We start from the raw sequence: 13,769 nt of genomic DNA on the forward strand, positions 1-13,769 counted from the left end.
TTACAATTGGTTTATTCAAATTGAACATCCAACTTTTCGTCATGTGGTTTAGTAAAAGCGTTGTTCAATCGATGGTTTTGATTCCGACGCTTGCCGTAGCTCCAAAACGTAACAGTATCGTCCGTCCGCTCTAAGCAATACTGCGCGTCCTGGCTGTTGTCTTTGGCCAGATAGTAGTTCATCCTTTTCCTCAGCGGATTCCGTTCCTCCTCCTGTCGGTACAATGTTTCCAGCTGCTCGTTGGCATTTTTTACCAGAATTTGCGTGAGTTTTTTCTTGTACACTTCCCTAAGCTGATCCCGGCGGAGCGCTACAAAGAATCTATTGCCATTACCCACGAAATGTATGAAAAGGCCATTGGCTGCTTCGTCACCATCGCTTACCGGGTTTTGAATCATCATGAAACGAAACGAAATTTTGATCGTATTCGGTGCATTTTTGTGCCGCATCACCTTCCAACTGCCCTCGCTTCGCTTGGAATGGAAAGTTCTCCGAAGGACTATTTTTACGAAACGTTTGAATGTTGCTAGCAAAAGACATTTTCCAAATGCCAATTTCTTTTCGGTAACAAACGATAGTTACCAACGGGTTGCTATGATGATTTCAATCGACTGGGAGAACCGCGTGTTTGCGCAATCGTACACGAGCGACAATGCGCCTCCTTTGGTTAGGGCCAAATAGAAGCATTTCATAGACAGTGAACTATGCGGATCCGAATGGACATGCGATTGTAACAAAAATAAACTCAACAACTGAGTCACTTTCTCACGATTGCTCCGTTGCTACAGAAACATGAATCAATCGTTCATCCATTGACTTGCCTCATCTGGATTAAGTTGTCCTGCAGAGTTTACTGTCAATCATAGAATCTACCGTATTTTATTGAAATAATCCAATTACGGCGGCTCTTCTGAATGAATTAAACTCGTATAAATACGTGATGCAATATTCGGTCCGATCCAGTTAGACGGTTAGACGGTGCCTCTAATATCGTCCACAACCAGTTCGGAATAGTAAAGTGCCAAATTCTACCCTACAAACTTTACAAAGAGCAGTGAATCGTCGGGCAATGGCAACTTTTGTCACTGGACCTCAGATTCCACAGCCCTTACCCTGGACAGTTACCGTAGACAACTGGACGATGGTTGATATAGTGCCGCCCGAAATGTTACACCTCGTCGATACGTACTGGCACCAGTTTCCAGCATTAGACACGAGGTGGCATACAGCGTTGGCCTCTACTGTGGGACTGTTGGCGCTCATTGCCATCGTGGGCAATGGCTGCGTGATTCTCGTATTCTCCACCGCCAAAAGTCTACGCACGCCCTCCAACCTGATGGTGATCAATCTGTCGTTTGCCGATTTTATGATGATGTTCACGATGGCTCCACCGGTCATCGTTAATTCGTACTACGGGACGTGGATTTTCGGGGCCCTGTGGTGTGAAGTGTACGGAATGCTCGGCTCATTGTCCGGGTGCGTTTCCATCTGGAGCATGATCATGATCGCGTACGAACGCTACAACGTCATCGTCCACGGTCTCTCAGCCAATCCGCTCACCTACCGGGGATCGGTGGGGCGGATTCTTTTAGTGTGGGCCAATTCATTGGTGTGGACTTTAGCCCCACTGTTCGGATGGAATCGGTATGTTCCGGAAGGCAATATGAGCGCGTGTGGGACGGACTATCTTTCGAAGGATTGGGTCAGTGTTTCCTACATCTACGCATACTCGGCCTTCGTTTACTGGTTACCGTTATTTCTGATCATCTACTACTACACTTACATTTTAAAGGTAAAACCAAAGAGTCCTAGTGCCTTTTTTGTGTGTCCTTCGCATGTGTCTAACTTTTCTCCTTTTCAGGTTGTATCGGACCACGAAAGAACCATGCGGGAGCAGGCGAGAAAAATGCACGTTGTGTCCCTTCGATCGGCGGACCATTGGCGGATCGGGCGGAATGCAGAAATCCAGCTGGCGAAAATAGCACTCGTTACCATTTCGCTGTGGTTCATGGCCTGGACCCCTTACTTGGTCATCAACTACGTAGGTATCCTTGGCACCGGGCCCATAGGACCTCTTCAAACGATCTGGGGATCGCTGTTCGCCAAAGCCAACGCAGTCTATAACCCGATCGTGTACGGCATCAGCCACCCGAAATATAAGGCAGCTCTGCGCCAACGTTTTTCGTGGTTGACCTACCGCAAGGATAAAATGGACCAAACGTCGATTGTTTCAAACGCTACGGTTATTGATCGGTGTGAAACACGAACCTGAAACATTGCATAAAGCGGACACGGTGAGGGGTCGGAGTAGCGAGTTCATTGCAAGAAAGGTCTAATTCGTGGAACTATTTGAACTTTGGATTTGAATTTGCTTTGCAATTTGAAGTATTGCAACAGCTAAATCACTAACAACCGTATAATAATCTCAATATTTATTTATTGATCAATACTTAGTTTATTACATATTCAATCTTTTGTGAATTTCGAAGCTTCAAACTTTTATAAATACGACGAAAAAAGAGAGAACTATCAACTAATCTGGGAACCTTTTACTGAAGGATATTAATAAGGGAACCCGCATCGCGCTTCTTTTTAGTTCCCACCCTTACCAAGGTCTGCCCCCTAGGGAAAATGGACGGAAGGACACGGGGGCCTGTTGATTGGGTAACAATATGTATAGTCCCTCGCGAAATAGCTATTTTTTATTTTTGGGTAAGCCCCTCACAGTTCTGGAATTTACACACGTGGTACCCACCATTGTATCTAAAAAATTACAATAATTTGCTATAAGTTGTAACATTCAATTGTAGCGGAATAGTCGGAATTCGCAGAAAGATATCATTAAACATCATCATTTCAGTGAATGATTTTTTATCCAGTCCAAAAAAAATCGCATCCCTTGCTGATTTCCATTGCTTCCAAAAATAAAGTTGTGAAAGAATGATTAAATGACCTCAACAAGAACTTAATTTGATTTTACTCCACGCTTACGGACCACGATGGAGCGCCACTGTTGTCAGGTACGGTGCGTGTGCCCTTGGGCCGCAGAGCAGGATCAAAAAAAGGCCACAACGACACACGAATTATTACGTTAAGGATTAGCGATTCCGAAATTATGAATACCAGGACACCCGCCGGTAGGGCCGGCCGGACGCGGCTAATCGAATTAGTGCCATATTTGGGAGCCGAACTATAAAAGACCGGCACCGACGGTACGAAGGACGAGTTGTTTCTTGGTACAACACCGGTGATCAGTCCAAGTAGAGTTCCACAGTAGCTACAGTGAGCCTGGAGTAGTTCGCCATCAAACGCGATTTTCTTCAGCTTGACCTTAGAGTGGGAACAGTGCCCGTGGCCACACACCACAGAACCGTCACCAGAACCGCCTGAGAGCATCAGAGAGCAGCCCGTTACTGTTGTGTGCGAAACTGTCTACGGCAACGATTCAGGATGGCAGCGTACGCGGAGCCCCATTTCAGCGCCTGGACCCAGACGGTCGTCAGCAACGTCACGGTGGTTGACAAGGTCCCGCCGGAGATGCTCCACATGGTGGACGCCCACTGGTACCAGTTTCCGCCGATGAACCCGCTGTGGCACTCGATCCTGGGCTTCGCCATCTTCGTCCTCGGAGTCGTTTCGCTCATCGGCAACGGTTGCGTGATGTACATCTTCACCAATACCAAGTCACTCCGTACCCCGTCCAACTTGCTGGTGGTCAATTTGGCCTTCTCTGATTTCCTGATGATGTTCACCATGGCCCCGCCGATGGTGATCAACTGCTGGTACGAGACCTGGGTGCTCGGTCCGTTCGCTTGCGAACTGTACGGCATGTTTGGATCACTGTTCGGCTGTGCCTCGATCTGGACCATGACCATGATTGCGTTCGATCGTTACAACGTCATCGTGAAGGGTCTCTCGGCCAAGCCGATGGGCAACAACGGAGCGCTGCTGCGCATTCTGGGCATCTGGGCGTTCGCCCTGCTCTGGACCTTGGCCCCTCTCTTCGGATGGAACCGATACGTGCCGGAGGGCAACATGACCGCCTGCGGAACCGACTACTTGACGCAGGACTTCACCAGCCGATCATACATTCTGATCTACTCGGGCTTCGTGTACTACCTGCCGCTGTTCAGCATCATCTACTCGTACATTTTCATCATCCAGGTAAGGTCCCACGGCCATGGGCAAACGAAATCCGTTTCTAACTTGTCACCGTTTCATTTGTCCCTTGTCCCAGGCTGTCTCGGCTCACGAGAAGAACATGCGAGAACAGGCCAAGAAGATGAACGTCGCCTCGCTGCGTTCCCAGGAAGCTCAGAACACTAGCACCGAGATGAAGCTGGCCAAGGTCGCCCTGGTCACCATTTCGCTGTGGTTCATGGCCTGGACCCCGTACCTGGTCATCAACTATACCGGAATCTTCAAGGCGGCACCCATCACCCCGTTGGCCACCATCTGGGGATCGCTGTTCGCGAAGGCCAACGCCGTCTACAACCCGATCGTGTACGGCATCAGCCATCCTAGGTACCGGGCGGCTCTGTACCAGAAGTTCCCGTCCCTCTCGTGCCAGGATGCGCCGGCTGACGATGGGCAGTCGATGGTGTCGGCCACCACCGGTTGCACGGAGGAGAAGGTGGCCGCCTAAACCGGGCCGCCGACTGACGGAGCCTCGCAGATAACGAATTGGCCTTGCACGGAACTACGGACCTCACGCTGCGTTGACGGTGAACGTTGAAGTTTGTATTTTCTTTTTTGAATGGAAATTTTATTTAATGAATAAAAACTTCAGAATCAATTGACGATGTTGCGTTTTGCTCCAACAATTGGCGCGAATCAGCGAAACTCGGATAAAACCCTACGAAATTCCCGCCCCGGCCAGGGGAACAACTGGGGCCCCCATTGGGGGGGCGGGGTGGCAATAGAATATTCTAATGGCACTGCCCCCGATTCCGCTTCCAACCAGCCTGCCGCGCGCGTCGAGAAATCCCCTGACGCGTAGATCGACGGCGGCGGCCGATCGTCTCGCAATGCCGTACTTTGCGCGGGACAGTTGCCATCCGTTAACACGCGAACGAAGTCGCGGTGCGCTGCGCGGCCGTCAGTAGATCGAATCGATTAGTGAAGGCCGCCGACTGACCGGGTCTATATTGTTTTTTCGCACCAAACAGCGATTTGCGTGGAGGGGAATTTTCGGCGAAACCCGGCAAAGCTGGGAACCGGTCAACGGGCAGTGAAGTGTTCACTTACGCCACGCGAATTCGGAGGGCCCCAAAACCACCCGCGGACGGGATGAGACTGAAAGACAAGTAAGTAAGCCGCCCCATTTTTGTAGGCCACAAAATTTGATTCTCCATAAACTGCCGCGCGCGATCGTTGGATTCGAATCCAGATCAGCGGTATCACCGACAAAAACAACAACCAGTCGAAGGATTGACACCTTCCCATCGGACGACCGCGCTCCGATCGGTGCTAATCGACAGCGTACACAAGGGGCAAGGGGCGGCCTCCCCGATTTTGATAACAGTGACGGCATTTTCCGATGCCTCCAGTGGCCCCGGGCCATCAACAAATTCGTGCTAATGGATTCGCAAAACTTCCGCAGCACGGCCGATTGCCAAAAGCGATCACCGATCGCGACCGACGGTGATCGCGATTCGAAGCCCAGTACCGAGCAACGTGTCAAGCAGCAACAGTGGAACCATCGGCCATCACCTGCCACCGGCTGCTGCCAGGCTCATCACCGGAAGCGGAAGGAGCGCAAGAAACGAAAGCCGAAGGTGGTGCTGAAGGGCGAAACGTTCGAAGATCCCGATCCGTACCAGTTGGCCGTCCGCAAGACCAACTATGGCAAACGGAAGGAGAAGCTAAAGTTTGTCGGTGAACAGTTCCACGATCCGGATCCGCTCGGGTTGGCCATACGCAAGACGAGCGCCACCAGTGCCACCAGCCGGTCCACGGTCAGTGATCGCGAAGTGTTCCATCAGTACCGCTCCCAGCACGCTGAAACCCACCCGGGGACCGTGTTCTTCGATTACGTAAAGTGTACCGCTGCCAGTTGCTACTTCAGCGCGATGTCTGACCCCGAGTGTGAGGATAAGCGGGGCAGTGTCGGATCCGACTCGGATCGGCTTACCACTCGGAAGGCGGCACTGGCGCAAACGTTGGCGGTCGGAGTGAAGAATGTGCTGCTCCTCGGCTACGGCATGACGCTCGGCTTCCCGACCATAGTGATCCCGGCCATCCAGGGCGGTGACGGTCGACAGCCGGCCCTCGAGAAGGATGTGATCTTGAGCAAGGAGCAAATTTCGTGGCTCAGCTCCATCAACTTAATCTGCGTCCCGCTGGGCAGTATATTTTCCGGTGCCCTTGCTCAACCGATTGGCCGACGGCGGGCAATGCAGGTAAGGCGGTGTCGGGCCGGGCCCTCGTAACCAACCATGATTCAAACCACGTGTCCACGTCTCGTTCGCTGCCCAGTTGATCAACATTCCGATCTTTGTCGCCTGGATGCTGTTTCACTACGCGAGCGACGTCTCCTTTCTGTACTGGGGGCTGGCGCTGGCCGGGCTCAGTGGTGGACTCGGCGAAGCGCCGGTGCTGACGTACGTGGCCGAAATTACCCAACCGCGCTACCGCGGCATGCTGGCAGCCACCGGATCGACGTGCGTCATATTGGGCGTGCTGTTGGAGTTTTTGATGGGCAGCTTTCTGAAGTGGCGCACGGTCGCTCTGGTTAGTTCCGTCGTCCCGGTACTGGCCGCCCTGTTGCTCTTCCTCATACCGGAGAGTCCGGTGTGGTTGGCCAGCAAGGGACGGTTGGAAGAATCTAAAGTGGCACTAGCGTGGCTACGTGGTTGGGTGTCTCCGGAACAGGTAGGCGCAGAAGGACGATCAGTTCGTTCATCACGAGATTATTCCTGTCGTTTCGTTTGGTAAGTTAGCGAAGAGTTCAAAGAGATTGAGCAACAGATGACGAAGGATGTGGCGCTGCAGAAGGGCTTCACGATCGTCGACAAGGCCCGGCTCTACACGCGAAGGGCCTTCCTTCAGCCATTCGGGATCATTCTGCTGTGCTTTTTCATCGGACACTTTTCGGGCATGACCACGCTCCAAACGTATGCCGTTCAGGTATGTGACCTTAGCGACCGGCCGCCAACCGCCCCACCCTAATCGGCCCCGTGCTGTTGATCTATCGCATTAGATCTTTCACACGCTGAAAGCGCCGATCAACAAGTACTACGCGACGTGTCTGCTCGGGCTGACGGAGCTGATCGGGACGCTGTTTTGCGTGTTTCTGGTGCACCGTACCGGTAAGCGACCGCTAGTGTTCCTCTCGACTATCGGATGCGCCGTCTGCTTCTTCGGAGCCGCCACCTATACCTACTTCCTGAACGACATTCCCGGTGCCGCCGTCCACAATGTCGTGGCAAACGTATCCTCCATCAAGGCGGACATCACCGTGATACCGTTACGGTCGCGAGAGGTGATCGCCGAGCTGTCCAACAGTTCGGTGTTGCCGCTGCACCTGGAGACGCAGCTCAACGCAACCACAGCCATGGGGCAGCCTAACCGCAGCGACTCAGCGGCCGCCGCGGACGGCATTGTTTATTCGGCACAAAGCTTTACGAACTACTACGTTAACGACAGTCTCAATGAGCCGATCAACGTAACGATCAGCTACGGCGAGTACGTCAAATCGGCCATCCCGGACCAGGTGTTCGTGCCGCTGCCGCACGTGAACAAAAATCGGTTCGTCTGGGTACCACTATCGCTCCTGCTGGGCAGTGCCTTCCTGACGCACATCGGCATCCGCTTGGTGCCGTGGATCTTGATCGGTGAAATGTTTGCCCCGAACGTACGCGCCGGCGGCTCCGGACTGGCCGGTGGAATTGCGTACATTTTTGGCTTTCTGGCCAACAAAAGTTTCCTGTCCATGCTGGCCACCTTCACGCTGCCCGGCACGTTCTGGATCTACTCCCTAGTGACACTGGTTGGCGCGGCGATCCTCTACAAGGTGCTGCCGGAAACGGAAGGCAAGTCGCTGCAGGAAATCGAAACGTATTTCATCTCACCGGCCCGCGGGGTGGCCAGCATGGCGGTCGCACCCCGACCGGGGCCAAAGCTGTCCGATGCCAGTATTCAACTGCAGTCGCTTCCACCGCCGATTCCCCCCAAACCGTACCCGTTGAAAGACGACGTAGATCGAGCTCGCCGGATTTCGTCGGTCCCGCGGCAACTGTCACAACTTTCGCGCAACACCACAGTGTCGGACTTTTCCGTGGCCTCACCGAGCGTGCCCTCGTCGCCCGAACTGAGCCGTTCGTCGTCGCGTACCTCGTACAATCTGGAGAATGCCCACGATCGCCCGAACCGGACCGGGAGCCCTCACGCTCTGTTTAGAAAACTGTCGGAATCAGCGCTCCCCAGCCAACAGCCGCCGGTTGGAGTGCCGACGCCGCCCCGACAGCGCTCAAAGAACGCTAGCCACACCGGGAACAACCGTTGCGTCGAGCGCAATCATTCGGTGGGCTCGAAACCGGTTTTCAAAACCGGGATGCCCAACGTGGAGCGGGCGCTGCCTCCGCACAAAACCCAACCAATGACGCGTCCGGTGCGGGCACGTGGTAAACGGCCGCCTCCCTCCCGCGCCTTCGACGTCCAGTCGTGGGATGGCAATAAAAAGTTTGAGGAGTTTCTGCGCCATCATCAGGACACACAGGCGGCGGTGCCGGCTCGAGAAGCGCGCCCCATAAGGCACGTGACCAGTGCCCACGATCTGAAAACGTGCGAAAGTGGCCCTGGCGCCAGCAGCATGCTGAAGGAGCGTAAGATCTTCAACAGCTCCACCAAGCTGACGCCCGCCATAGTCATCAACGATGAAGCGAGTTCCGGCGGGGTGGCACAGGGTGGAACCAGAAATCCCGCCTTCCACCTGAGTTCCAGTGATGACGAGTCAACGGATATGTGACGGGGGTTTTCCATATTCATCTTACCGCACCATACTCGGTTTTGAATAAATGAAAAATCGGATCAATCAAAAGACCTTACCCACTTTGTGCATTTATTAAACCGAGCACACTCGCTCATTCGTATTCGCACAAGTGGCCACACTTGGGACACTTGGGGTTGTTGGCGAACCAGTGTTTCAAGTGTTCAAGGTGGCCACCGTGTGAACATCCCTGGCACCAAGCGTACAGTCCGCGGACGACGCCATTGCAGACGCTGCACTTGGAGCTTTGGGCTGACTTGCAGCGCGAACAGTACCAGCCGACCGCGTTCAGCAATTGCTTCGAGCACTGGCCACAGCTAGTGTACATGGTGGTCGACTGCTGGTTCAACTCGGCCACCGACCGTATCCAGCTTTTGTTGATCACCTGTGTCGCCTCGTTCCACAGCTGATGGTGATGCAGCAGTTCAATGTACGACAGCAGCCAGTTCTCCTGGACCGTTTCGTCGATCTGCAGACTGTGGCGCCTTTCGCCGAGGGCCATCAATATACACGAGGACGTCTGCACGTCACCGACCTCCGTCTGCAGTGATAAACAGTCCGCCAGCACCTGATGCGGCTGCCAGATGGGCGGCGTAGGATTGTGGTCCGCTATCTTCAGGAAGCTCGGGGCCGGGTTCGGTGGTGGGGACGTTTCCTGTGATTTTTCCGCCACCGCCAAATGTTTACGGTGTTGCGTCGGGTGCAGCTCGTGTGCGTTGATCAGATTCGAGGACGGAATCGTGTACTCCTTCACCATATCGTGCGGTCCCATGTACAGAAACCCGTTCCGGAACCCCTTGATGCAGTCCACCGAATCGAACGTTAGTTCCGTCTCGCCGAACACGAACTCGCACCGCTCGTGCTCGACGTCGACCAACAGTAGCTGCCCCAAGCCCGGTGGTTCGTTGGCATTTTTGGTATTGCTCGTAAACTCCACGAAATCGTCGGCATTGCCGTTGCTCGCGGTGCTGCTGATGGGGCCCAAGTTGGGGTTGCTGCCACTGCCGATGGCCCGCTCCTCGCTACGCCCGGTGCTGGACTGGTTGGAGATCTGGGCCATCAGGCGACCGCCGGTGTGTTGGCTGGAGTTCGAGTTGCGCTGTTCCAGCTTCGTGCTCGCGATCGAGCTGTACGCGTACAGCTGGCTAATGAAGTTCCACAGAAAGCTAACGTTCGATTTGCCGTACTTCTTCGCCACGGCCGCATTGTGGCCGCAGATCTCCGCCAGCGATGACCCCGAGAGAACGTACTCCTTGGCACAGCCCTTCAGAGCCAGATAGTCCTTCAGCAGTGACGTCTTCGTCACATCCTTTGTCCCGCCGGTGCCGATGGTTTTGGTCAAAAAGTTCGACAGATTCGATTTGGCCAGGTGGAACTGGTCGGCCGAGGGAGGAGTTTTCTGACGCGATCCCAGCAACCCGCTGCCTTGGCTTAGCAGACCCGTTGAAACGGGCGGTGGCGGAGCCGGCGCGATCACCTTCATCTCGTACGCGTACAGCAGATCGCCCTTGTAGTTGAAGCTGGCCCCTTGCGGGTTCGCTTTCAGTGCCGGCCGCATAGCGTCCTTGAATACGTGCTTGAAAATGGTCGAATCCTTGCTCGTCGACAGCAGCATGTGCCGATCGTTGCCCTTGAACGCGATGCCCGTGGTAACGTTCGAATGCTCGTTGAACGAGGCGTACGGAATGTAAGGTCGCCGCAGGTCCCAGATGTAGATGCTGTTGTCCACCACGAGCGCACAGCTGGCGATGTGGTACATTTTTTCGGGCCTCCAGCGTACCCTACCGACCACCGCGATCGTGTGTATCGTGTACTCGAGCGATACGTTTTTGGTGTTTTCCAGCGACGAGTTCTTGGGGCTCGTGTTCCACACCTTTATCTGTCTGTCCCTGCTGCCCGTCGCCAGCCACGATTGGATGGGGTGCCAATCGCAGGTGTAGATAGGACCGCTGTGCGCCGTGAACTGCGTGGTGCAACGATCATTTCGCCGAATGTCCCACAGCTGGACGGTTCCATTTTCCGACACGGCCGCAAACGTGTTGGGCGCGTGGGGACTGAATTTTACATCGCGCACGCTCTCCGAATTGCTAAAGTACGTATTGACCGCGATCTTGTCCGTGCGCAGATCGAAACACTTGATCGTTCCATCCTGCGAACCCGAAATCAGTAGGTTCGCCTCCGTGCCGTGGAACGCGACGGAATGGGCCGTTCGCTCGTGCTCGTTGTACACCAGCGATTGCTTTTGCCGGCCAAACTTTGAGAGATCCCACACGGACACCACACCGTTCGTGGCCGCCGTCGCCAGGATGTTCGAATCCAGCGAACTCCACGCCACGTCATTCGACGAGTAGCTAAGGTTTTGGTTCTTTCCTCCCCGCATGTTACACACCTCAGTGAATCCATCGTTTTCGATCGAAAATACCTTCAGCACTGAAAAGAGCCGGAACATAGCGCGAATTTACAGGGTACGGCTACCAGTGAACGAACAGTCGGCTACCTACAGCTTCTTCCGGCAACGGCGATCTGTGTGTACTCTCGGTTCAATGCTAACGCATTGGCGTGCCCGTCCTGACAAATGCGAATAGAGCACGTTTTAACGTCCCCCATCCTCGCTAGATGATACAAACCAGCTTCCTAGCACAGGAACTGCAAAGTTGGATGAACCGTGATGTTTTTGTTTACCCGCTGCTAACAGTTGACAAGATAGCAAACCCCGGTGGAAATACTGCAAACAGCTTTCTACATTCACGGCCTTTTTTTTTGTTCGCTTCAACCATTCACTTTGATATTGATATTGTACTTCCATACCGTAAAATTTTACGCTTTGTTGGTTGTATTGTTTCCTTTTTTCAACCATAGAATAAATGTGATTGACAAAGCATAGCGTTTAGCATTTTCATCGGACCTGACGTCAGACGTCAGTTGTGCAAATTGCGCTTTTCTTTTCACCGCAATCTTTTAGGTTCGGAAACGAAATTTGTTTGCACCGAATTCAGTGGTCGATTTCCTCGTAGAGTGTCCAAAATGTCCGATCAGAATGAAGATCTTAGATTAGCTCAGGCGCTACAGAGCCAGTTCGACAAGGAACTGTTAGAGATAAGTTCCGACGAAGAGGACGTTTTTATCGTCAATTCCGTGGAGCGCGATCATCAGTTGGCAATCAAGTTGCAGGCAAAATATGATACGATCGAGGTGCTTTCGGATAGCGGCGATGATCTTAGTGTGCTGGCCGATACAACGACGGAGAACATGGCGAAAGCAGTGAAACCAGAGGTCAAAGACGAAGACAATGATTCGATTGCGGAATGTAAGGTGTTTCGGGCAGAGGTAGGCTCTAGCAGGTTGGCTCATTTCGTTTTTGTCGCCGGCATTAATTTGGTTCTTTTAGCCCGCAGATCTGAATGCTCGTGAATATTTTATAGAAGAACTGCAAACTTGGGTAGACCCCGAATATAACTTTGAGTGGCAATTCATCGAGGTCCTGCCCGACATTCAGGCCCTGTTTGATAAGTTGGATACACTTTACTTTCAATCGCGCTTCAAAGCGAAACGTTTCAATGTTGTTTGGTCCACCACGATGGGTACGGTGACCACCAATCGAAACTTTAACGATGATAATGGCCGATATACTATTGCATTGAATGCTGCGTTGCTAGTTCTGCGACCACGGATAGAGATTATCAGCATCATTCTGGTAAGAACGTGTGCGGATCGGCTCGTAATGCTAGTGCAATGATCTGAAACTTTATTTGCAGCACGAGATGATTCACGCGTACCTTAAAGTAGAGAAGGTGAAGGAACCTAATGGAGGACATGGGGACAACTTTCGTAAAATGATGACATTCCTGAATAGTATGCTGCAAACTAGCATTTCCTTCAGCCACAAGCTGAACAACACCAGTATGCTCTGCCGGACCCAGTGGTACCGTTGCACGGGAATTTGCCACAACTACAAACCATTCCACGGTATCGTACGATCGATCGAAGGTGCGCCCGGGTTGCACAACGAATGGTGGAAAAAGCACGCCGATTGTTGCGGTGGCACCTACTACAAAATTTACGAAATGAGCAGAATAGTCGATGGAGAAGTTTCAACCCGGTACGCGGTGAACGTAAGGTACATGTTGCCGAAGCGTGACAACATTCGTGGACGCCACAAAACGAAGCTGCCGGTAAGCGAATCGTTCGATCTTACGAGTGGTAAGCCAAGAATTGTGTCCAGTTCCAATGCCGAGATAATTACCGTCGATACAGAGGAACCCGTCGGCACGTCGTACAGTTGTGAGGCGGCAGAACGATTCATATCGCACTTTACCCGCACAATCGCACTTTCACGCGACAGTTTCGAAATGCAGTGCCCCATCTGCCAGGAACGTGTAAAGCGGAAGCTATTCAGTAACCATGTTGACGGATGTGAAGGTTTTGTCCAGATAGTTAGTTGGAAGCGCTCGAACAGTGGCAAAATCGTACAAAATGGAATGCTGGAGCTCAAAGCAACGCCAGGCTTACACAGTTCAACAAGCCCTTCGTGTAGTAGCTATGAACAGGTCAAGCGCCAGCGCTTTGGCTGAATCAATTGTCTATGCTTCATCTCTTCAGCGCCGAAGACGGCTAAAATAAAAACAGTCGTCAAAGAACCGGCATCAGCTGTGGTTTGTTTACAAACGAGACGCTGGAATTGCCGGCAAATTTAAGGGGTAATCAGGTCATCAGCTGATCGCGAACGTAAACAAACAGCACCAGTGAGACCAGACGGACCCATTTTCTATGTTGACACTTT

At 52.8% G+C, this 13,769-nt stretch overlaps 5 protein-coding genes across 5 annotated transcripts; 4 read left to right on the forward strand and 1 right to left on the reverse strand.

Moving 5' to 3' along the window:
- The first annotated feature begins 1,069 nt into the window (after positions 1–1,069).
- Positions 1,070–2,272, forward strand: LOC131211667 (rhodopsin-like). Its single transcript, XM_058205241.1, has 2 exons — positions 1,070–1,792; positions 1,862–2,272. The coding sequence occupies exons 1-2, from the start codon at positions 1,070–1,072 to the stop codon at positions 2,270–2,272; spliced, it is 1,134 nt and encodes a 377-aa protein (XP_058061224.1).
- A 1,010-nt stretch (positions 2,273–3,282) lies between these two features.
- LOC131208643 (opsin-1-like) lies at positions 3,283–4,645 on the forward strand. The gene is made up of 2 exons (XM_058201450.1): positions 3,283–4,164; positions 4,238–4,645. The coding sequence occupies exons 1-2, from the start codon at positions 3,451–3,453 to the stop codon at positions 4,643–4,645; spliced, it is 1,122 nt and encodes a 373-aa protein (XP_058057433.1). The 5' UTR covers positions 3,283–3,450.
- A 934-nt stretch (positions 4,646–5,579) lies between these two features.
- LOC131211671 (proton myo-inositol cotransporter-like) lies at positions 5,580–9,001 on the forward strand. Its single transcript, XM_058205246.1, has 4 exons — positions 5,580–6,401; positions 6,478–6,898; positions 6,947–7,128; positions 7,202–9,001. The coding sequence occupies exons 1-4, from the start codon at positions 5,580–5,582 to the stop codon at positions 8,966–8,968; spliced, it is 3,192 nt and encodes a 1,063-aa protein (XP_058061229.1). The 3' UTR covers positions 8,969–9,001.
- Positions 9,002–9,083: 82 nt separating this feature from the next.
- Positions 9,084–11,610, reverse strand: LOC131210406 (GATOR complex protein WDR24). The gene is made up of 2 exons (XM_058203648.1): positions 11,491–11,610; positions 9,084–11,419 (listed from the first exon to the last, which is right to left on the reverse strand). Exons 1-2 carry the CDS (start codon positions 11,594–11,596, stop codon positions 9,084–9,086), a joined length of 2,442 nt encoding a protein of 813 aa, XP_058059631.1. The 5' UTR covers positions 11,597–11,610.
- Positions 11,611–11,966: 356 nt separating this feature from the next.
- On the forward strand, positions 11,967–13,594 carry LOC131210327 (uncharacterized). Its single transcript, XM_058203559.1, has 3 exons — positions 11,967–12,316; positions 12,378–12,683; positions 12,745–13,594. Exons 1-3 carry the CDS (start codon positions 12,014–12,016, stop codon positions 13,558–13,560), a joined length of 1,425 nt encoding a protein of 474 aa, XP_058059542.1. The 5' UTR covers positions 11,967–12,013; the 3' UTR covers positions 13,561–13,594.
- The last annotated feature ends 175 nt before the right edge of the window (positions 13,595–13,769 follow it).

Source organism: Anopheles bellator, chromosome 2 (genome assembly GCF_943735745.2).
Source record: "Anopheles bellator chromosome 2, idAnoBellAS_SP24_06.2, whole genome shotgun sequence".
NCBI lineage: Eukaryota > Metazoa > Arthropoda > Insecta > Diptera > Culicidae > Anopheles > Anopheles bellator.